Consider the following 23,009-nt stretch of genomic DNA (forward strand, 5'->3'; position numbering starts at 1 on the left):
TTCCCTTTTTCCCCACATTTGAACATGTTATACATACTATTTTTGAAAACATTTTTTCAATCATTTTCATCCAATTTCACATTCATCAATTCTAAAACATATACGCAAGAAATAATATAAAAGGTACGAAAATGTTATAGAAATATCAGAAGGTATGAAATGTCATAAGCATACATCACCATCACCATAGTCCAAATGTACATGAAAAACCTAATGCTAATCAACCCTGTTGCCTACGATGCATATGCCCCCTGCGCTGCCTGGCAATTTGATACATAAGGGCAGGGCTACCAGTACTTCCAATCCAGATCATCTCATGCATCAGCTCCACTTTAGTCATCTCGGCACTCATGGCCACAACATTACCAGCTATCTGCACGCCATCCCTGATGATCGTCAGTGTGTCAGGCAGCTCTCTGACATGCTCCTCCTCTATAAGTTGCTCCAGGTTCGCCGACCTGGGAGAAGATCCTTAATCAGGTGGGATAATCCAAGGGTGAGAGAATTTGGCATACTTGCCATGTAGCTAGGCTGACGCTCCCACACTCTCTGACACCTATGTCCTCAATTAGTGTAGAACCACCGATTGGGGTCTATCAACAAAGTAGCCGACATCTCCTTATGCATCTCAGGGACATCTAACGGATGTCTGGGGATGTCCTGTATAAAGCAAACTGCCTTTTAACCCGCTCAGGTAAATGACGGTAAACCCTCTCCTTCTCGCACACAAGCCATCCCGAGTAAGTGACAATAAGCTGAAAAGGGCGCATCTCTCTGTGACCATCATATGTAGACCGCCTCACATCATCCACCTCTAAGCGATCCAGGAGTAGGCGGTAATGGGGCACAGCTGTATGCCATCTGCTAGTAAGCCATCTCCGCGCACATGGTCTATCTAGCTTCCAGCTCTTGTTTTTCTCCCTGAGTACGGACCTGGCAAATGCTCCAAAATCCATCCCTGCAAGAAAAAAATAATACACAAAAATAAATATTCGAATTAAATATTAAATAAATATAACAAAATGATAAATAAATTATAAAAACTTAACAAAAATATTAAAATAAAATCCTAAATAAATGTAGTCGTAGTCGAACTTAAGAAAATAATAATCTAACATGATGATAAAAATTATAAAATAAATTCATAAATAAATGAAGATAAATAGTGAATTATTACCATAAAAAGGGTCACACAACCAGCCATCGTCTTGTTACGCAGACGAACAGAATCACCAAGAAAATCATATAGGTAAGCTAAGGTCATCCCTCCCCATGACCACTTCCTAATCGCATGCAAGTCCACCATACAATCAAGATATACCAAGTCGATGTGTCTGTTCATTTTGTTAGTGAACAACGCACTACCGACAAGATATAAAAGAAAACTCCTCACACGCCAACTCCTCCTCCTATCTCTCTCCAGCATCTCCTCCCTCGTCTGTGGGTGCTCCAGCCGTCTAGCCTCTATCAGGTGGGATTCATAAAGCCGCTTCAGTGCGGTATAACTAATATGAGCACTGTTTTATCTTGGTTTTCGGGTGTCAAACATTGATTACGTTTGAACCTTTTAAACCGGTGATATCTTATTTTTTCTTGGGAAGGGAAAAAGTAAGCAAAACCCTTGAGAATCGAGGTCCGGGAGTTGTTTTCGCTACGGGAAGGTGTTAGGCACCCATAACGACTATAGTAACCTATAGGAACCGTCTTTAATTTCTACGCGCGCGCTTTATTTTTAAATGCTATTTGAAAATGTTATTTACACCTAAAATTTGCTAAGTGAAGAATTGGAGGGAGAAGAATGTTTTTGGATTTTTATTTTAGTTGAATTGAAGGAATTTTGTTCCTTGCCTACGTACCCGTTTAAGGGATCAAATCCACCGTAGTTCTCTTCCAAAAAATGTTTTTGTTTTTGTTGGTTGATTTTAAGTTTGAAAATGGATTTTGGAAGAATAGAAAGAGGCCTCAAGGGCATGAGATTAGGAAATAGTGAGGTTGGATTAGTGAATTGCAAAAGAAGTCAAAGTTTGATTATTTTCATTGAAATTTGATTAAGAAAATGGAAAAGAAAATACAATGGGATGTTGGACCCCAAGGTTTATTTGGGAAAAGCTTTGAGTGAAGTTGTTCACATTTGTTTGGAAAATTGGTTTTTTCCTAAGTATAAGTCCTAGGCATTCATCTAAACATACAATCCTAAACATACATCTAAACATGCATATTCTAGCTATATAGTGATGTGTGTGCGTGTGTTGGTGCTTGTGTCGGTGTACATCATTAGAGTCCATTGTCCTTTACACCATACCCTAGATACATTCTATGGCCTCTTTGCCAAGAAATTAAAATGACATGAAAGTAAAATATTACAAAACCTCTAAGTATTTACATTTTGAACTTGGCATGGAATTGAAACCTAAAATGCAAGAAACTAGATGAAGAAGAAGATGAAGTGGGAATGCTTATGATGAATATGAAACATGAAATGGAAAGGTTAGTAGCATAGAGCAATATTAAAGGAAATAAAGCAAGAGAAACACTAGGACATAAAGGATAGAAAATAAAGGCTAAGGAGTGCAAATATAGCTAAAATTTGTTCATAAAAAATGCAAGAACCAAGTGACCTATAATTCTCACATTCCAATTCCATTTCAAAAGGTTTATAATAAAGTCTTGGAATGGGAATTAAGACCATATGATTTACTTGGCATTTAAAACAAACTTTACCATACTTGCATTATCTATTCACACAAGTAACTTGTAAGCTAAGTAACTAACTAAAATTCACATACAAGTATCAAAACCCTGTTCAAACAGTGGCTAAACGATTATAGGCGCTCATATTATGTATCACAAACATACATCAAGGACAAGAAACAAAGTTGGACCAATTTTCACCACTTTTTAACATAAAATTCAAGAAAATAACACTAAAATTGTCTATATACTTTTTATCAAAATTTCCAGTGGAAAAGTATTAGAAAAACACCAAGAAAATATCAAGAAAGCATGGAAAAATGGTTTGGAATTTTTAACTAAATTTTTAAAGCATGAAGAAGTGCAAATAGCAAGAGACAGTGACAAGAATAGCAAAAAACAAAGAAACACACAGTAAGACTAGGCCCAAACCCAAGCCCAAGAGAGGAACGGATCCTGGATCCTTCAGGAATCACAGAAGGCCGTTGGATTGATCCAACTGGATCAACCCTCAGATCTAACGGCCAGGACGCAAAGCCAGTGGTCCAAGACTGAACCAAACCGGTTCAGTCTGTTTATAAAAAGTCTTGAAGACCGGTTCATTTCATTTTCCCATTCGTTTCTCTCTCTTCTCTCAGATTTCTCTCGTTCTCTCTTCTTCTCACCCTAACCCTAGCGGCGCCGTTCATGGCATTCACACATCGAACATGATTTTGGACTATGAACTATGAATCAACACTCAAATTAAACATAGAATGGACACGAAACACTTCGATCTTGCTACTTTTCTGAAGAAAGTTGTTTGAACCGTTCGATTTTGACTTTTTGGAGAACAAGAGTTCGAAACGTTTCGATCTACAAGTTCTTTGAAGACGAGCGTTCAAAACGTTTCGATCTACATGTTTCTACAGGTTTGATTTTGGATCCTTACGTTTTTAGGGTTTCAACTTTCTTTTCGAATTTTTCTGAATCAAAACCCTAATTCGAACTACTTTCTTCATTAATCATGGATTTGAATCTCAATTGATGAAATAAACGGTGAATTTTGGATGATTCATATTTCCAGGGTTTCGTTCGAACTTCTTCGAATCTTTTTCAAAATCTTTCTTCAATTCACCGTTTATTCTTGATTTCAAACCTTCGATGATGATTTCGAAGCAAAAACGAGAAGGTTTTTATGAATATACCTGGATTTGTTTGGAGATTCGAACGTAAGATCCTTGAGCGAGCTTCGGGACCGAAAATAAATCGGTGTTTTGATCTTTCTCTTCTTCGAACTGTGATCTTGCTTCAATTTCCCCTTTCTTCTCTCTCTGACCTTCGTCTTGTGATCGCCTACGGGCTTGAATTGCAAGAGGAAGAAGGAAAACGTTCGATGATGATGATTTTCGTAGAAAATCTCTGAGAACGAACCAAACTCAAAAGAACTTTGTTGAATTTTTATGCCTCCGTTTTGATTTTTCAAAAGTTCATACTGATTCTGTGTGTTTGATGATGAATGTGGTGGAACTGGTATGAAACTGAGAATTTTTGCGGTGGTTTTGATTCTGTTACGGTGGTTTTGGATTCTGTTACGGTGGTGATGGAATTCTGTTACGGTGGTGATTGGAGAGAGAAATTCTGTTAGAGTTTTCTGATGGTGATGTGTCACTGAGTAATTGGGAAAGTTCTGTGTAATTGGTGATGTGGCCTCAATTTATAGGCCAAGTGTAGTGTTCTGGACCAATAGCCTTGTGACACCTGGAACTGAACTTGAAATAATTCGGCCTTGGACTATTTTTGGACTTGGAGACCTGTTTGCAATTTTGAGAAATAAAAGGACTGACCTGCAAAAAATAAGAACTTAAAAAGAGATGACCTGGACACAAAAAGGACTATCTTGCAATATTTGGGACTTTGGGAACAAAGTGCAATTTTGACCAAAAAGACTTAAACGAAATTTGACCTAATATAAACATAAAAATAATAAAAAAAAAAGGGTCTTAAAATAAGGGAAAATAACATGAAGGACCAAAGTGCAATTTTTAGGAACTTTAGGACTTAGAAAAAAAACTAAAATAAAATTGGAATAAAAGGGTAATTTGACTAAACGTAAAGTGAAACGTTTAAAATTTGACAAAACGGACTAAAACGAACCAATGGCCTAAATGAGGTACTTTAAAGTACCTCTCTGCCGAAATTTCGTGTGAAATGACCAAAATGCCCCTGGGGGCTAAAACGACTAAAAATGACTCAGATGCAATTGGAAAAAAAATGGATTTTTAACAGAAATTGAATCAGAGACTCATACAAGCAAAATTAAAAGACTCAGAGACAATTTTTAGGATTTAAACAGTGACTTGACACTTGAAATGACCAAAATGCCCCTAGGGGCAAAACTGACTCAAAATGACTTCAAATGCAAATTTTGGAATGGATTTTGACATAGAATGAAACAAAGACTTATTCAACCTATTTGAAAGGACTCAAACAAAATTTTGAAAGACTGAGAGAAATTTGACATAGGAAATGACTAAAATACCCTTGCATGTACATTTTGCAAATATCATTGAAATAACATGCAGAGAAAGGTGCAATTGATCAGAGCCAGTTCAAGTGGCTTATAATGCAAGAAAAGAAAAATTGACTAGTATTTTTAGGTCCAAAATTAGGGTATAACAGCTGCCCCTATTAAGTTTCTTTGTCCGGAGAGTCAAGAGACGAAGTCTTAGAGTTGACGGGACGAAGATACTTAAATATTAACATTTGCACTGTTTTTGGACATAAAAATACGCTTTCAGAGTTTCAAAAACATGAATGTTATGTAATGTTTGATTATGAATGCAAGACAAACAACTGGAGTCTATGGAACCTATCATGTCACTGGGGATTCAGGTGGACATTGACAGGGTAGACAAACCAGGGAGTAGAAAATAAGGTGCAAGTTGTTCTTTGGGTCGAACTAGTCACTTGACCAAGAAAGACAAAACAAGAGATAGGTGCAAGCTGTTCTTGGGATTGAACTTGGCGCTTGACCGGAAACATAGACACATAGGCAGATACGAGCTGTTCTTTGGATCGAACTTGACACTTGGTTGAAGATACAAACAGATAGGCAGACACAAACTGTTCTTTTGGATTGAACTGGCTGTTTGGCCGGAAACATAGACAAAAGGATTGATACAAGCTGTTTCTTTGGATCGAACTTGCTTGTTGGATTATCACCACATCATGTGGGAAAGTGCAGACTGTTCCCTTAGAATGAACTTGTCGTTTGACCGATAACAAAGCATAAGCTGGGTACAAACTGTTCTTCAGATTGAACTTGTCGTCTGACTGATAACGAAGCATGAGCTGGGTACAAACTGTTCTTCAAATCGAACTTGCCGTTTGACCGGAGGTATAGGTATATAAGCAGGTACAAGTGGTTCTTTTTTGGATCGAACCTGGCACTTGACCAGTAACAAGATACAAATTGAAAGTCTGGTTTAACAAGATACCAATTGAGGGTAAATTGTCATTGACCTGATTTGCAAATAGACATGACCATTTTTGTTGGCCCAAGAGTAAATTGAGAGTGAATTGACATTGGTTTGAATTGAAGATTGACATTGGAAGAGGGATTGAAAGTTGAGGTTGAACGGAGACATAGACATAGACATTGGATTGGAAAGTTGCAATTGACATTGGAATTGAATTGAAAATTGACATTGACATTGACACTGACATTTGACATCGACATTGGAGATTGTCATTGGAGATTGTCATTGGAGATTGACCTTGAAATTGGAATTGAAATTGGAGATTGACATTGACATTGACATTGGAGATTGTCATTGAAATTGGAATTGGAATTGGAGATTGGAAATTTGGCATTGTCATTGGATACTGACATTGGAATTGGAAATGAGATTGCTTCAAATTTGACAGTTGAAATTGAAATTGAGATTGGAAATTGCTTCGAATTTGACAGGTTGAAATTGAATTGAATTTGGAATTGGAATTGAAGTTGAAATTTGAAATTGAATTTGACAGTTGGAATTTGGATTGAATTTGACAGTTGACAGTTGAAAGTTGGATATGCAACATGTATGTATGGTATAGCAAGATTATTGGATGTATGAGCACATAGAACGTATGATTATGCATGTATGAATGCTTGAAATGCATGATTGGCTGGCAGTTGGACAGAGAAAGTTTCACAGAGATGGACAAGACATTGGAAGATTGGGCACGTAGTGGCTCGTGCTGCAACATATTCACAGGGGAAAACCTCTTTTGGAGAGACCGTCGTTGAGACGTATTGAATCCATGGCTGAGGGCAATAAAATTTGTAGAGGAGGGACCCTTGGAAGGTCCTTGGATACAGGTCGCCGCTGCTAGGCGTGTCAGTGCTGAGTAAACATCGGATGTTTGCATCTGTGGTCAATGCTTTTCAATATTCTTTTCATTTTTCATTTTCAAACCCCACTTTTGCCTGAACCGCCCTTTCGGGTTTTCGATTCACCGGGGAATAGGTTCTTTTCATTGCCCCATTTTTGCCTGAATTGCCTTCATAGGTTGTCAATCAGCGGGGTGCTCATTTTTGCCTAAGCCGCCCTTTCGGGTTTTCAACTTAGCGAGCTTTTTATTTTCATTTTTCATTTTTTCATTTTCATTTTCATTCTGTTTTTCATTCTTGCCATTGACCACAGATCATCCTGGGGAGTAACCTGCTTGTAACATGTATTGAGATAGACATTGATAGACATTTAGTCATGCATGTTTCATTGAAATGTACCCTATTGCTCGGGTTTGCTTTCAAAATAGACAGAAAAAGGTTTTTCAATTTTCAAAGATGTTTGTTTCAGACATTGACGTTATCAAATAGAAAGAAAATGTTTTGTATATAACATTGAAAGTGGAAAGAAAAATAGAGTTTCAAACAATAGAAAGGCTCAAATTGATGTAGAAGAGTAAAAGTCAGCCAAAGGCGTGACTTCACGGATTTACAAAGCTTGGAAGATGGTAATTTTATTGGTTGGTGGTACATTGAACACGATGACCGCTACATTTCATAGAAATTTTGAATTCACAAGTACAGAAGCCTCTGATGAAGACGATCATTGACAGTTGCAGATGCCCCAAGGGGTGATGGTGGTTTGCCAGATATAGTTACTTATCTTTTATTGTCAACCTCATTTTTGCATGAACCGCCCTTTCGGGTTTTCGGCTCATCGAGGCGCTCATTCTTGCCTGAGTTGCGTACAATCTCAGCGAGCTTTTTCATATTCATTTTTTTTGTCCCTAACTTTTGCCTGGATCGCCCTTTCGGGTTTTCGATCCGCCGGGAAGCGCATTTTTGCCTAGGCCGCCCTTTCGGGTTTTCGACCTACCACGCTGTTCTTTTCTTTTTAGACAAAGTATTTCTTGACTATATCGGCATTGACAGGATTTGGGAGTTCAACACCATCCATATGTGTAAGAATCAAAGCACCACCAGAGAAAGCCTTCTTGACAACATAAGGACCTTCATAGTTAGGTGTCCACTTGCCCCTTGGGTCGGGTTGCTGACTTATTCTTCTTTTCAATACAAGTTCGCCTTCCTTGAATTCTCGAGGTCGGACTTTCTTGTCAAAAGCATTCTTCATACGTACTTGATACAACTGTCCATGAGTCATAGCATCCATACGTTTCTCTTCAATCAGATTCAATTGATCGTACCGACTTTGACACCATTCAGCCTCAGTTAACTTTGCTTCCATGATCACTCGAAGGGATGGAATCTCCACTTCCAGAGGGAGAACTGCTTCCATACCATATACCAGAGAGAAAGGGGTTGCCCCGGTTGAACTGCGCACTGTAGTACGGTAACCATGCAAGGCAAAAGGTAACATTTCATGCCAGTCTTTGTAAGTAGTGACCATCTTCTGAACAATCTTCTTGATGTTCTTGTTAGCGGCCTCGACTGCACCATTCATCTGAGGTCTATAAGGGGAAGAGTTGTGATGTTCAATCTTGAATTCTTCACATAAAGCCTGCATCATGCTATTGTTCAGATTGGAACCATTGTCAGTAATAATTTTGTTGGGAACACCATATCGACAGATGATGTTATTCTTGATAAACTTGACAACCACTTGCTTGGTCACATTTGCATAGGAAGCAGCTTCAACCCACTTGGTGAAGTAGTCAATTGCCACCAGAATGAAACGATGTCCATTGGAAGCCTTTGGTTCGATTCTTCCAATCATGTCAATGCCCCACATAGAGAAAGGCCACGGGGAAGAGATAACATTGAGAGCATGTGGAGGCACATGAACCTTGTCAGCATAAACTTGACATTTGTGGCATCTTTTGGCATGTCTGTTGCAGTCACGTTCCATGGTTATCCAGTAATAGCCGGCTCTTAACAGCTTTCTTGACATGGCGTGACCCGAAGCATGGGTCCCAAAAGTACCGTCATGTACATCATGCATTAACTTCTCAGCTTCTTGTTTATCAACACACCTCAACAAGACCATATCGTAGTTCCTCTTGTATAGGATTTCTCCGTCCAGAAGGAATTTGCTAGCCCATCTTCTCAAAGTCTTTTTATCCCTGTTGGAAGCACCAGATGGATATTCGCGATTCTGCAAGAATTGTTTGATGTTGTGATACCAAGGCTTTTTATCATTCACATCTCTATCAGCTTGATCTGGCATGTTTTCAATAGTAAACACATGAGCGGGTCTATCAAGACGCTGCACTTTGATTACAGGCACATCATTCCAGTGATTGACACGAAACATAGAAGACAAAGTAGCGAGAGCATCAGCCATCTGGTTTTCATCCCGAGGGATGTGGTGCAGCTCAACTTTTGTAAAATATGTCAACAGACGTCTTGCATAGTCACGGTAAGGGATCAGCTTCTCATGATGAGTCTCCCATTCACCCTTTATCTGATTAATAACAAGTGCAGAATCTCCATAGATGTCAAGGTGCTTAATTCTCAGATCAAGGGCTTCTTCAATGCCCAAGATGCATGCTTCATATTCAGCTATGTTATTCGTGCATTCAAAGGTTATTCGAGCGGTGAAAGGAATGTGGTGCCCCTGCGGAGTCACAATGATGGCTCCAATTCCTTTACCGTAAGCATTAACAGCACCATCAAACACCAATCCCCACTTGCTATTGGGATCTGGCCCTTCATTGATCAGTGGCTCTTCACAGTCTTTTGCTTTCAGATACATAATCTCTTCATCAGGGAAATCAAACTTAATTGGCTGGTAATCATCAAGAGGTTGGCAAGCAAGATGCTCAGCAAGGACACTTCCTTTGATTGCTTTCTGAGCTTTGTACACAATATCATATTCAGACAATAACATTTGCCAACGCGCAATCTTTCCAGTAACAGCAGGCTTTTCAAAAATGTACTTGATTGGATCCATTCGGGATATCAACCAAGTTGTATGATTCACCATGTAATGACGCAGGCGTTTGGCAGCCCAGGCTAAAGCACAACAAGTCTTTTCAAGCATCGTATACCGAGTCTCACAGTTGGTGAATTTCTTGCTCAGATAGTAGATAGCATGCTCTTTCTTACCAGTCTCGTCTTGCTGACCGAGAACACAACCCACTGAATCATCTAACACTGACAAGTACATAATCAAAGGCCTTCCTTCCACTGGTGGGACAAGGATAGGTGGTTCCAACAGGTATTCTTTAATGCTATCAAAAGCTTCCTGACATTCATCATTCCATACAACAGGCTGATTCTTTCTGAGCAATTTGAAGATGGGACCACAAGTAGTAGTCATGTGAGATATGAATCTTGAAATGTAATTCAGACGCCCGAGGAAACCTCTGACTTGCTTTTCAGTTTGAGGGGCCGGCATCTCTCTGATGGCTCGGACTTTGTCAGGATCAACTTCAATGCCTCTCTGGCTGACAATGAAGCCTAGCAACTTTCCAGATCTTACACCAAATGTGCACTTGTTAGGATTCAACCGCAGCTTGTACTTTCTCAGTCTTTCAAACATCTTTTTCAAATACACAACATGCTGCTCTTCATCACTGGACTTCACAATCATATCATCAACATATACTTCAATCTCTTTGTGAATCATATCATGAAACAGAGTGGTCATACCTCTTTGGTAGGTAGCACCCGCATTTATCAAGCCAAACGGCATCACTTTATAACAGAAGGTTCCCCACGGAGTGATGAAGGACGTCTTTTCTCTATCTTCAGGTGACATTCGTATCTGGTTATAGCCAGAGAAACCATCCATGAAGGAGAATACTTTGGATTGAGCAGTACTGTCAACAAGCACATCAATATGAGGCAATGGGAAGTTATCCTTTGGACTGGCTTTATTCAGATCTCTGTAGTCAACACACATTCGAACTTTCCCATCTTTCTTTGGTACTGGTACGATGTTGGCAATCCACTCAGGGTATTCAGCCGTCATGAGGAAACCCGCATCAATTTGTTTTTGTACTTCAGCCTTGATTTTAAGAGCCATGTCTGGGCGAGACCTTCTCAATTTCTGTTTGACAGGAGGACATTCAGGTCTTGTCGGTATCCGATGTTCCACAATCTTGGGATCTAGTCCCGGCATATCTTCATAGGACCATGCAAAGACATCTGGATAATCATGGAGAAGCTGAATGATTTTCTTTTTCACCTTTGGCTCAAGTGCTGCACCAATCTTGATCTCTCGCTTGTTTTCTTCAGTACCCAGGTTGACGAGTTCAATCTCCTCCTGGTGAGGCTGAATGGCTCTTCTTTCTTGCTCAAGCAGTCGAGTGATCTCATACGGTATCTCTTCATCATTATCATCCTCATCTTCAGCTTCATATACAGGGAATTCAAAATTTAGAGGAACCATAGGGTCACTGTGTTCAACGGGTTTATTATGGTTCAATCTGCATAATATGATTGGGATGATTTTAGAAAAAGTTTTTCATGCAGATTTTTGAAATTAATAAGAAAATAACAAATGTTTTGGTTTTTTCTGGCATTACCATTATTTCCAAGAAAAAAGGCACTAAAAAAGTAAAAACAAAGAGTCGTGAGAAAAACGACAACTTTTATTGACAACGGCAATGCCGAAACAAACACGCCCTTACAAAGATATCACTTTCGCCTTGGGCAGAGCGAAAGGATTGTTATTTTGAAAACAAGAAACATGAGCAACAAAACACATTACATGGAAGCATGCATGACTAAAGGAACATCAATGGCTTCCCAATTTCTCACAGTGCCTCCTGGTATAACAAATGCAGGTACGTGGCTTCCTTCAGCAGCATCTTCAGTAATAGCATTGATGAACCCAGCACTGTAGAAGGTTCCCTTTGAAACAGCAGATGTCGGGGAGAATCCAAGGCCCTCTTTACGCTTGTTTTCCAGAATCTGAATCACTTTGCCACAGCCAGCAGCTTGCCCTGCTTGAACAGCCTTCTGGGCATCTTTCAGTGAAGCCATGCTAGCACCAGCCCTCCGGGGTTCTGCACCCTCCACGATCAAGCCTTGAAACGACGTCCCTTCAGCGGACCCTGCTTCAACACAAGAGAAAGATGACACTTGGCTAACCAGATATGCCTCTTCACCATGCACCGTGACAATCTTACCATTCCTCATGAACTTGAGCTTCTGATGCAACGTAGAAGTTACTGCTCCAGCGTCGTGGATCCACGGTCTTCCGAGGAGACAGCTGTAAGAGGCATTGATATCCATGACTTGGAAGGTTATTTGGAATGTCTCGGGTCCAACGGTAATTGGCAAGTCCACTTCCCCGAGAACATCCTTGCGGGATCCATCAAAAGCTTTAACCAGATAACTGCTACCCCTCAGAGAAATTCCATGATGGCTCAATTGCCTTAGCGTGGATTCGGGCATTACATTCAGAGACGATCCAGTGTCTACCAATACGTTGGATATCAGGTCAGATCCACAATGTACTGAAATATGTAGAGCCAAGTTGTGGCGTTTCCCTGCTTCGGGGAGCTCATCGTCACTGAACCCCAAGTTGTTGCAGGCAGTAATATTACTCACTATCCCATCAAACTGATCCACAGAGACCTCGTGGTCAACATAAGCTTGCTCGAGTATCTTCATTAACACTTTCCTATGAGCCTCAGAGCTCATGAGCAGAGACAGGATGGATATCTTTGAAGGAGTCTGTAGCAGCTGGTCAACAATCTTATAGTCACTTTTCTTGATAAGTCTCAGGATTTCGTCCAGATTGGACTCTTCAATAGATTGGCCTGCTGGGCCGGTGTTCTTGTCAACAGGAGGAGCAACTGGTGGAGTTACCGTGGCAATAGGTGTCACCACCTTCTTTTGAAACAAGGGTGGACGGACTTTTCCACTTCTCAGAGTTGTAACTTCACTAGCAACATTATCAACTGTAGCTGGGGATACGAGAGGCACCTCCACTCCGTTCTCAATCATGGTTGCATTGTATTTGTAGGGAATTGCTTTGGTAGAGGTATAAGATACCGGACCAGGTAACCTGATCACCAAAGGCTCAACATTTCTTGTATGAGATGCAGTTTCAACAGGAGAATCATGGAACACTGGCACAATCACACATACATCACTGACGATCAAGTATTTATCATCCATCAGACTCTGGATATCGTTTTGCACAACACAACAGCCCATAGGATTCCGAAGACATTCTGAACAGGAAGCATGATCATGTTTGAACAGAGAAGCCTGGCACAGCTTGACATGTAATGGCACCAAGGGAGTTACGACATTGCGGACATCTAACATGGGATCCTCTTGAGGAACGGGAACCCTTTCAAAGGCCTCAATCATATTGACGGCAGCATGGTTTGGAAGTGGGTTGTCAAGGACGTGAGGAACGCTATTCTCAAAAGTCAACCGTCCTTTTTCTATCAGATCTTTCACAATATATTTCAGGGCAAAGCAACCTTCGACATCATGGCCTTGAGCACCCTGATGGAACTCACATGTCAGATCCTGTCGGAACCTGGGAGGCAATGGATTAGGCGGAGGCTTGCCTGGTCTGGTGACGCAGTGTCCCTTGGCCAGTAGAGTTGGGAGTAGCTCACCGTACCGCATTGGTATTGTTGGAAAAGAGGGTTTGGGTCGGGGACCCTGTTGTTGCTGCCGTTGCTGTTGAGCAGGAGGCTGTTGTTGTGTTTGCTGAGGGATAGCATTGACGGGCATTGGTGGTTGACCCGGTGGCAGAGGATATTGTTGGTAGAATGGTGGGAAGAAGGGATGTTGAGAGTACTGCATGTAGTGATAGGGCAAAGGTAGTTGCATGGCTGCTGCAGACGGGTTACCAGACACCATCCCTACATCAGATTCTTTCCTCTTGTGGTGACCATTGCCATACTTCTTTGGCGCACTGTTTGAAGATTCACCTTTCTCTAGGACAATAATACCATCTCGGACGGCCTCTTCTAGACGGGTTCCCATTGTAACCATATCAGAGAAGTTGTTAGGAGCAGAGACTATCATTCTCTCCTTATATTCCTTCTTCAGAGTCTTCAGGAATGTCTGCGTTAATTCTTCCTCATCAAGTCGAGGAGAAACACGGGCAGCTGCCCCTCTCCACCTTTGAGCATATTCACGGAAGGTCTCATCTGATTTCTGAGATAGGGCTTTGAGAGAGTCCCTGTTTGGTCTCAAACGGGTATTGAATTCATATTGACTTTCAAAAGCAGCAGCGAGTTCCTCAAAAGTATGGATGTTATCTTTGCTCAGACTAGTGTACCAATCTGCTGCATCATCCGTCAAGCTACTCTGAAAGCAGTGGATCATCAGTGCATCATTGTCGGCATAGTTAGCCATCTTTCGGACATACCGGATAACATGGTTATGTGGGCAAGAAGTCCCATTGTATTTGTCAAATTCTGGCTCTTTGAATTTCTTAGGAACCTCAAATCGGGATACCAAGCACAGATCACGAGCTTTGGCAGGGGCACCATTGTTTCCTCGGCTAGCCTTGACCTCACGGAGTTCTCCAGCCAACTCCCTTAACTGTCTCTTCATAGTTTCCATTGCGGGATCTTGTCCACGTGGAGCGTCAACATCAATCACCTGTTGCACAGTGTGTACAATAGGGTCGGTAACAACGGTAGTCACCTGAGGCATAGCAGTAGACACAGGAATCTGTCCTTGCCCAGCAAAACCAGAGACACCAGCGGCAGTATTAGGAGAGTAGTAAGCTGAGAGGCCATAAGGACGGCAGTTGGGCATAACAAAACGAGCATCAGTAGCCACAGTAGACAGTGGGATAGAGGGAATCACCTCAGCAGTAACTGGAACAGAAGTGGCTGGTTGTTCCTGTGCAGCCATCATAGCGGACATAGCATCATGAGCCTTGGCCAAGTCTTCTTTCATAGCAGCCAATTCGGCACGGAGCTGAGCATTCTCTTCTTCAAAGTTAGCCATTATCCTTCTCTTGTGAAATCTTGTCTGATGAATTCTATCTGGTTGGTAGACTTTGCGAACACGAGCCACTTTTCAGACTGCGGCGAACAAAACCAGGAGGCAATGAGCACGAGAGAAGTTTTTTTGTGGCCAATGAATGCATATGATGCATGAAATGCGTTAATGCATATGCAAAAAAGACTCTTTTTAGGTTATCGAAGGGTTTTAGACAAATTATAAACTCGTAAACATTACTAAACAACAATTAACAAAAACGGGGATCAAACAACTAACATATAGTTTTACAAGACAATTTTAACATAAACAAAAGGAAATAACAACAGGAAATGGAAATCCTCAAGCATAGGAAATGGAAGCGTCGTCCTCAGAGTCGGACTCATAGCTGCAGTATCGTGCGTAGAAGTCACGGGCACCTCTAGCTCTCTTGGAGTCCCTCATAAGCAACCTGTCTTTCTCCTCGATCTCTCTCTTAGCCTTAGCTAACTCTTTCTTCAGTGTCAAGACCTCATGAGTCTGCTGCTCACCTTTTCCATCCAAAGTCATGATCAAGTTCTCAGCCTCATAGTATCTAGCCCTCCACTGATGCTTCTCCCGACTCTCCATAGCTAGATGCTCCTGATACATCTCCTGGGTAGGTGGGAGTAGAGGCAAAGGCATGGTAGGGACAGATGCAGACACATATCTCATAGAGGGGTAAAGCGTACCAGCCTCCTCAGCTCGGTTTATCACCCACTGTGTATAGGCCTCATGAGCGATACCGGACCTCACACCCATATGCTTTACCTCTTTCTTCCGAAGTTTGGTCCAAGCTTGCATGAAATCTTCTCTAATGCCTGTGGGAGCATTGGAGTAGTGAAAGAAGTAATGGAGCTGTAGCAAGATTGATGGGTTTATCCTTCATCGGGAAACCGAATTGTCGCAAAGCAAGCTCCGGGTTATAGTTGATTCCACCCCGGGTACCAAGAAGAGGTACATTAAGAAACTTTCCACCACCAAAGATAATTTCCTTGACCCTAGAAGCGGGAGTGAGCCAAACCACTTCATTAGGAGTGAGAGCCATAATCCTCTGTGAAATAGACCAATTCCTCGGATTGTCGTGGAAAGACTGCGGAAGGTGCGAAATAAACCACCTATAGAGGAGAGGCACACAACAAAGAATGTATCCACGACCTTTGCTGGAACGATCGTGAATAGCATGGTATGTGTCAGCTAGCAAAGTAGGAACCGGATTCTTGGAGTGGAAGATCATAATAGCATTCATGTCCACGAAGCCATCAAGATTTGGAAAGAGAATAAGCCCATAGATGAGAAGTGCAAGAATAGCCTCAAGAGTGTCCTGACAAGTGGTATTGAGGTTGGCTTTCCCAAGAAGATACTCTGAAGTGAACCCTCGGATGCGTGCCTTAGTGACGAGATTCTTGGAGACATCGGTGGTCTTGAGATGGAGATCTTTAGCAATAACCAATGGAGGAGGAGGATCTTCAGGTCCCGAGAAAGGTATCCCCTTAGCAATAGATAGACCTGTCAAGGAAGAATAAGCCTCTAGAGTAGGCACCAACTGAAAGTCTGGGAAAGTGAAGCACCGATACCCTGGATCATAGAATTGCACCAGAGTGTGCACCAGCTTCTCATCCACATTAGTATGGAGAATAGGAAGTAAAGCCCCGTAACGACGTCGGAACCCAGTCGGATCCTCAATCTTGAGTGCCAAATCTCTCAAACTAGCCAAATCCACTTCCTTGAACTTGTAGGACTTAGTCATCTTCATCCCTACAATGTTTACAAATTCAACTTGTCTAAGCCCTTCGATAACGATGCATGACAAAAAGTTTATGCATGTATGCATGTATGCATGAATGCATGATTATGTTCAAGTTCGGAGAAAACATGGTGGGTTTGAAGTTCAAAGTCGAGGAGTCATGGGTGGACACGGTGTCCGGTGAAACTAGGGTTTTAGGACAATAGTAACCGGGTTCTAAAAAGGTTCCCAAGTTGCAACCTCTCCGACGTATCTCATGGTGTCACGAGTCAACACTCGCTCCATGATTATACGTGGAAGGTCTAACTTGAGTGTAGTATCGCGTGACGACTAAAACTCGAGACGACACCCGGTTTAGCCTCCGCACTACATCCTAGAAAATGGCCATGGATGGGTTTGGTTATCTATGGTTCATAGCGTCATAGAACAATTAGAAGCAAAGTGCCTAAACGCGACAACTCGCGCCGACAACATCACCCCCAAAATGCCTCAGCTATGTGGGATTGATCGCATAATCCAAAACACGAGGCAACCCCCGGAATGAATTGTCGATTATATCCCCCCTAAATCCTAAGTTCACTCAGCCCGGGTGCAGGACTTTTGATATTCTCACCCCACACGTTTGCAAGAAATTAAACATTTATTCACATAAGAAAGCAAGTAAAAGAAGCAAGTAAAAATACAAGCGCAAACGTGGAAATAAAAACTAGGCGTAACTCTCGAATCTCCCCAGTGAAGTCGCCAGCTGTTTTATCTTGGTTTTCGGGTGTCAAACATTGATTACGTTTGAACCTTTTAAACCGGTGATATCTTATTTTTTCTTGGGAAGGGAAAAAGTAAGCAAAACCCTTGAGAATCGAGGTCCGGGAGTTGTTTTCGCTACGGGAAGGTGTTAGGCACCCATAACGACTATAGTAACCTATAGGAACCGTCTTTAATTTCTACGCGCGCGCTTTATTTTTAAATGCTATTTGAAAATGTTATTTACACCTAAAATTTGCTAAGTGAAGAATTGGAGGGAGAAGAATGTTTTTGGATTTTTATTTTAGTTGAATTGAAGGAATTTTGTTCCTTGCCTACGTACCCGTTTAAGGGATCAAATCCACCGTAGTTCTCTTCCAAAAAATGTTTTTGTTTTTGTTGGTTGATTTTAAGTTTGAAAATGGATTTTGGAAGAATAGAAAGAGGCCTCAAGGGCATGAGATTAGGAAATAGTGAGGTTGGATTAGTGAATTGCAAAAGAAGTCAAAGTTTGATTATTTTCATTGAAATTTGATTAAGAAAATGGAAAAGAAAATACAATGGGATGTTGGACCCCAAGGTTTATTTGGGAAAAGCTTTGAGTGAAGTTGTTCACATTTGTTTGGAAAATTGGTTTTTTCCTAAGTATAAGTCCTAGGCATTCATCTAAACATACAATCCTAAACATACATCTAAACATGCATATTCTAGCTATATAGTGATGTGTGTGCGTGTGTCGGTGCTTGTGTCGGTGTACATCATTAGAGTCCATTGTCCTTTACACCATACCCTAGATACATTCTATGGCCTCTTTGCCAAGAAATTAAAATGACATGAAAGTAAAATATTACAAAACCTCTAAGTATTTACATTTTGAACTTGGCATGGAATTGAAACCTAAAATGCAAGAAACTAGATGAAGAAGAAGATGAAGTGGGAATGCTTATGATGAATATGAAACATGAAATGGAAAGGTTAGTAGCATAGAGCAATATTAAAGGAAATAAAGCAAGAGAAACACTAGGACATAAAGGATAGAAAATAAAGGCTAAGGAGTGCAAATATAGCTAAAATTTGTTCATAAAAAATGCAAGAACCAAGTGACCTATAATTCTCACATTCCAATTCCATTTCAAAAGGTTTATAATAAAGTCTTGGAATGGGAATTAAGACCATATGATTTACTTGGCATTTAAAACAAACTTTACCATACTTGCATTATCTATTCACACAAGTAACTTGTAAGCTAAGTAACTAACTAAAATTCACATACAAGTATCAAAACCCTGTTCAAACAGTGGCTAAACGATTATAGGCGCTCATATTATGTATCACAAACATACATCAAGGACAAGAAACAAAGTTGGACCAATTTTCACCACTTTTTAACATAAAATTCAAGAAAATAACACTAAAATTGTCTATATACTTTTTATCAAAATTTCCAGTGGAAAAGTATTAGAAAAACACCAAGAAAATATCAAGAAAGCATGGAAAAATGGTTTGGAATTTTTAACTAAATTTTTAAAGCATGAAGAAGTGCAAATAGCAAGAGACAGTGACAAGAATAGCAAAAAACAAAGAAACACGCAGTAAGACTAGGCCCAAACCCAAGCCCAAGAGAGGAACGGATCCTGGATCCTTCAGGAATCACAGAAGGCCGTTGGATTGATCCAACTGGATCAACCCTCAGATCTAACGGCCAGGACGCAAAGCCAGTGGTCCAAGACTGAACCAAACCGGTTCAGTCTGTTTATAAAAAGTCTTGAAGACCGGTTCATTTCATTTTCCCATTCGTTTCTCTCTCTTCTCTCAGATTTCTCTCGTTCTCTCTTCTTCTCACCCTAACCCTAGCGGCGCCGTTCATGGCATTCACACATCGAACATGATTTTGGACTATGAACTATGAATCAACACTCAAATTAAACATAGAATGGACACGAAACACTTCGATCTTGCTACTTTTCTGAAGAAAGTTGTTTGAACCGTTCGATTTTGACTTTTTGGAGAACAAGAGTTCGAAACGTTTCGATCTACAAGTTCTTTGAAGACGAGCGTTCAAAACGTTTCGATCTACATGTTTCTACAGGTTTGATTTTGGATCCTTACGTTTTTAGGGTTTCAACTTTCTTTTCGAATTTTTCTGAATCAAAACCCTAATTCGAACTACTTTCTTCATTAATCATGGATTTGAATCTCAATTGATGAAATAAACGGTGAATTTTGGACGATTCATATTTCCAGGGTTTCGTTCGAACTTCTTCGAATCTTTTTCAAAATCTTTCTTCAATTCACCGTTTATTCTTGATTTCAAACCTTCGATGATGATTTCGAAGCAAAAACGAGAAGGTTTTTATGAATATACCTGGATTTGTTTGGAGATTCGAACGTAAGATCCTTGAGCGAGCTTCGGGACCGAAAATAAATCGGTGTTTTGATCTTTCTCTTCTTCGAACTGTGATCTTGCTTCAATTTCCCCTTTCTTCTCTCTCTGACCTTCGTCTTGTGATCGCCTACGGGCTTGAATTGCAAGAGGAAGAAGGAAAACGTTCGATGATGATGATTTTCGTAGAAAATCTCTGAGAACGAACCAAACTCAAAAGAACTTCGTTGAATTTTTATGCCTCCGTTTTGATTTTTCAAAAGTTCATACTGATTCTGTGTGTTTGATGATGAATGTGGTGGAACTGGTATGAAACTGAGAATTTTTGCGGTGGTTTTGATTCTGTTACGGTGGTTTTGGATTCTGTTACGGTGGTGATGGAATTCTGTTACGGTGGTGATTGGAGAGAGAAATTCTGTTAGAGTTTTCTGATGGTGATGTGTCACTGAGTAATTGGGAAAGTTCTGTGTAATTGGTGATGTGGCCTCAATTTATAGGCCAAGTGTAGTGTTCTGGACCAATAGCCTTGTGACACCTGGAACTGAACTTGAAATAATTCGGCCTTGGACTATTTTTGGACTTGGGGACCTGTTTGCAATTTTGAGAAATAAAGGACTGACCTGCAAAAAATAAGAACTTAAAAAGAGATGACCTGGACACAAAAAGGACTATCTTGCAATATTTGGGACTTTAGGACTAAAGTGCAATTTTGACCAAAAAGACTTAAACGAAATTTGACCTAATATAAACATAAAAATAATAAAAAAAAAAGGGTCTTAAAATAAGGGAAAATAACATGAAGGACCAAAGTGCAATTTTTAGGAACTTTAGGACTTAGAAAAAAAACTAAAATAAAATTGGAATAAAAGGGTAATTTGACTAAACGTAAAGTGAAACGTTTAAAATTTGACAAAACGGACTAAAACGAACCAATGGCCTAAATGAGGTACTTTAAAGTACCTCTCTGCCGAAATTTCGTGTGAAATGACCAAAATGCCCCTGGGGGCTAAAACGACTAAAAATGACTCAGATGCAATTGGAAAAAAAATGGATTTTTAACAGAAATTGAATCAGAGACTCATACAAGCAAAATTAAAAGACTCAGAGACAATTTTTAGGATTTAAACAGTGACTTGACACTTGAAATGACCAAAATGCCCCTAGGGGCAAAACTGACTCAAAATGACTTCAAATGCAAATTTTGGAATGGATTTTGACATAGAATGAAACAAAGACTTATTCAACCTATTTGAAAGGACTCAAACAAAATTTTGAAAGACTGAGAGAAATTTGACATAGGAAATGACTAAAATACCCTTGCATGTACATTTTGCAAATATCATTGAAATAACATGCAGAGAAAGGTGCAATTGATCAGAGCCAGTTCAAGTGGCTTATAATGCAAGAAAAGAAAAATTGACTAGTATTTTTAGGTCCAAAATTAGGGTATAACAAGCACCATACTCACTCTTTGACTCAGCACGAGCAGCAGCATTTGACATGCCCAACAACCTGGTCATCTGTGTAATCCCATGTGCCCGATCCACTACAGCGTCATGGTCCAGCATGCGGCTCTGAATAGGAAAGTGGAGGAGATTAGACACATCGTCCAAAGTGAACGTCATCTCCCCCACATGTAGATGAAAACTAATGGTCTGCGTGTGCCACCTCTTGCATAGAGCACGTATCATGGCATGGGTCACACTCGAATACCCGATGTATATCAGATCATGTAAGCCAGACGCCTCCACAGGATCCCAAAACCACCTCAAACCCTCCTCCGGCTTAGAAATCACTCTCACCTTTCTCCCTGAATTTATACACTTATACTCCTGATCATACCACTTCTGAAAATCAAATTAATTAAGACATTATCATTACAAATTTTAATCACTTTAAAGAATTTAAACACTTACACTAAATTTTTTTAAGAATTTAAACACTTACATCATTATGGTTCACCCAAAGAGGTATCCCCACATGCTTCGCGTAGTCTGACAACAATAGCGTGGTCTCAGGACCTCCAGGAAAGGGAGGCGCTACAATAGGCACGACAGGTGCCACCTCAGCGCGACGACGTTGCCTAGGCTCGGGCTCAGGCTCAGGCGCAGTCGCATGCACATGACCGTCGTCATCCTCTGCGTCAAGATTCTCAGCCTCTGCCATATCCTCGCCCTCTTCCACCTCCTCTGTCCTAAAATAATGAGATGCCTCCTCCTCCTCCAGCTGATAAAACATAGCCTCCTCCCCCATCCGATCATATCCCTCAAATCCCTCCGCATACCCGGCATACTCATGCGCTTGTGTCGGATCAACCACCTGGGAGTAATCCATCTGTGACTGTGAACCCGACCCCTCTTCTCCACCTATCCTTAAGTCCCTAGGTCTCCAGGCCTTTGGAACATACGAGTTTTCAACCTCCAGCTCCTTCCGATGGCTATTTGTCATAGCAAATTTACCTCTGTGCACCCTACCCTCTTTAATACGCCGCTTCCGTGCGTCCTCCTCCCCAGCCATATCTATACAAAAACAAATTAAAAATAACATAAATAAGTGGACAATGTATTTACGCATTTCCTAAAAACTATACACTTTTACGGTGACACAACCTAAGGCATGGAACAATGGATCTAACCCTCACATTATACACAACACCAAAATGCAGGTAACATATCACCAAAACAAACTTATGCATTCATCAAACTTAATATAACATATATACATTCATCATACTTTATGTAAAGTATAACATTATGTAATTCTTCAAACTTGCCAAAAAAATTAAAAATCCAAGCTTAGAATCATTATAACATATATACATTATAAAATTTAACATATTTGCAAAAAAATTACACAAAAAAAGTATGATTATCTCACGTAGGCATTTCATCAAACACCTTAAGTGCATTCTAAATTAGTAGCATAATTAGTGAAATTTCAACTTCTAAACAACTACATTCTACCTATACTTACTCTAATCAACAATTCCAGCAAAAACAATACATTAAAACATCTAAACCATCCTTAATTTGCAATTTTCTAACCTAACCTAAACACTA

General features: G+C 40.4%; 1 protein-coding gene across 1 annotated transcript; it reads right to left on the bottom strand.

Moving 5' to 3' along the window:
- Positions 1–638: 638 nt before the first annotated feature.
- Positions 639–22,467, bottom strand: LOC146955147 (uncharacterized). The gene is made up of 3 exons (XM_085747831.1): positions 21,898–22,467; positions 21,419–21,797; positions 639–958 (listed from the first exon to the last, which is right to left on the bottom strand). The coding sequence occupies exons 1-3, from the start codon at positions 22,465–22,467 to the stop codon at positions 639–641; spliced, it is 1,269 nt and encodes a 422-aa protein (XP_085603957.1).
- Between the last annotated feature and the right edge of the window lie 542 nt (positions 22,468–23,009).

The sequence above is a fragment of the Medicago sativa genome, chromosome 1 (genome assembly GCF_051527215.1).
Source record: "Medicago sativa cultivar Bolivia chromosome 1, Bolivia_mono, whole genome shotgun sequence".
Lineage (NCBI taxonomy): Eukaryota > Viridiplantae > Streptophyta > Magnoliopsida > Fabales > Fabaceae > Medicago > Medicago sativa.

Excerpts from the sequence above, each read along its gene's own strand:
- LOC146955147 (XM_085747831.1), bottom strand. The coding sequence starts at position 22,467 with ATGGCTGGGGAGGAGGACGCACGGAAGCGGCGTATTAAAGAGGGTAGG. Across the intron at positions 21,798-21,897 it reads TTTGGGTGAACCATAATGAT|AAGTGGTATGATCAGGAGTA; the intron begins GTAAGTGTTTAA and ends TTTGATTTTCAG. Across the intron at positions 959-21,418 it reads TGCTCGTGCTGAGTCAAAGA|GGATGGATTTTGGAGCATTT; the intron begins GTGAGTATGGTG and ends TTTTTCTTGCAG.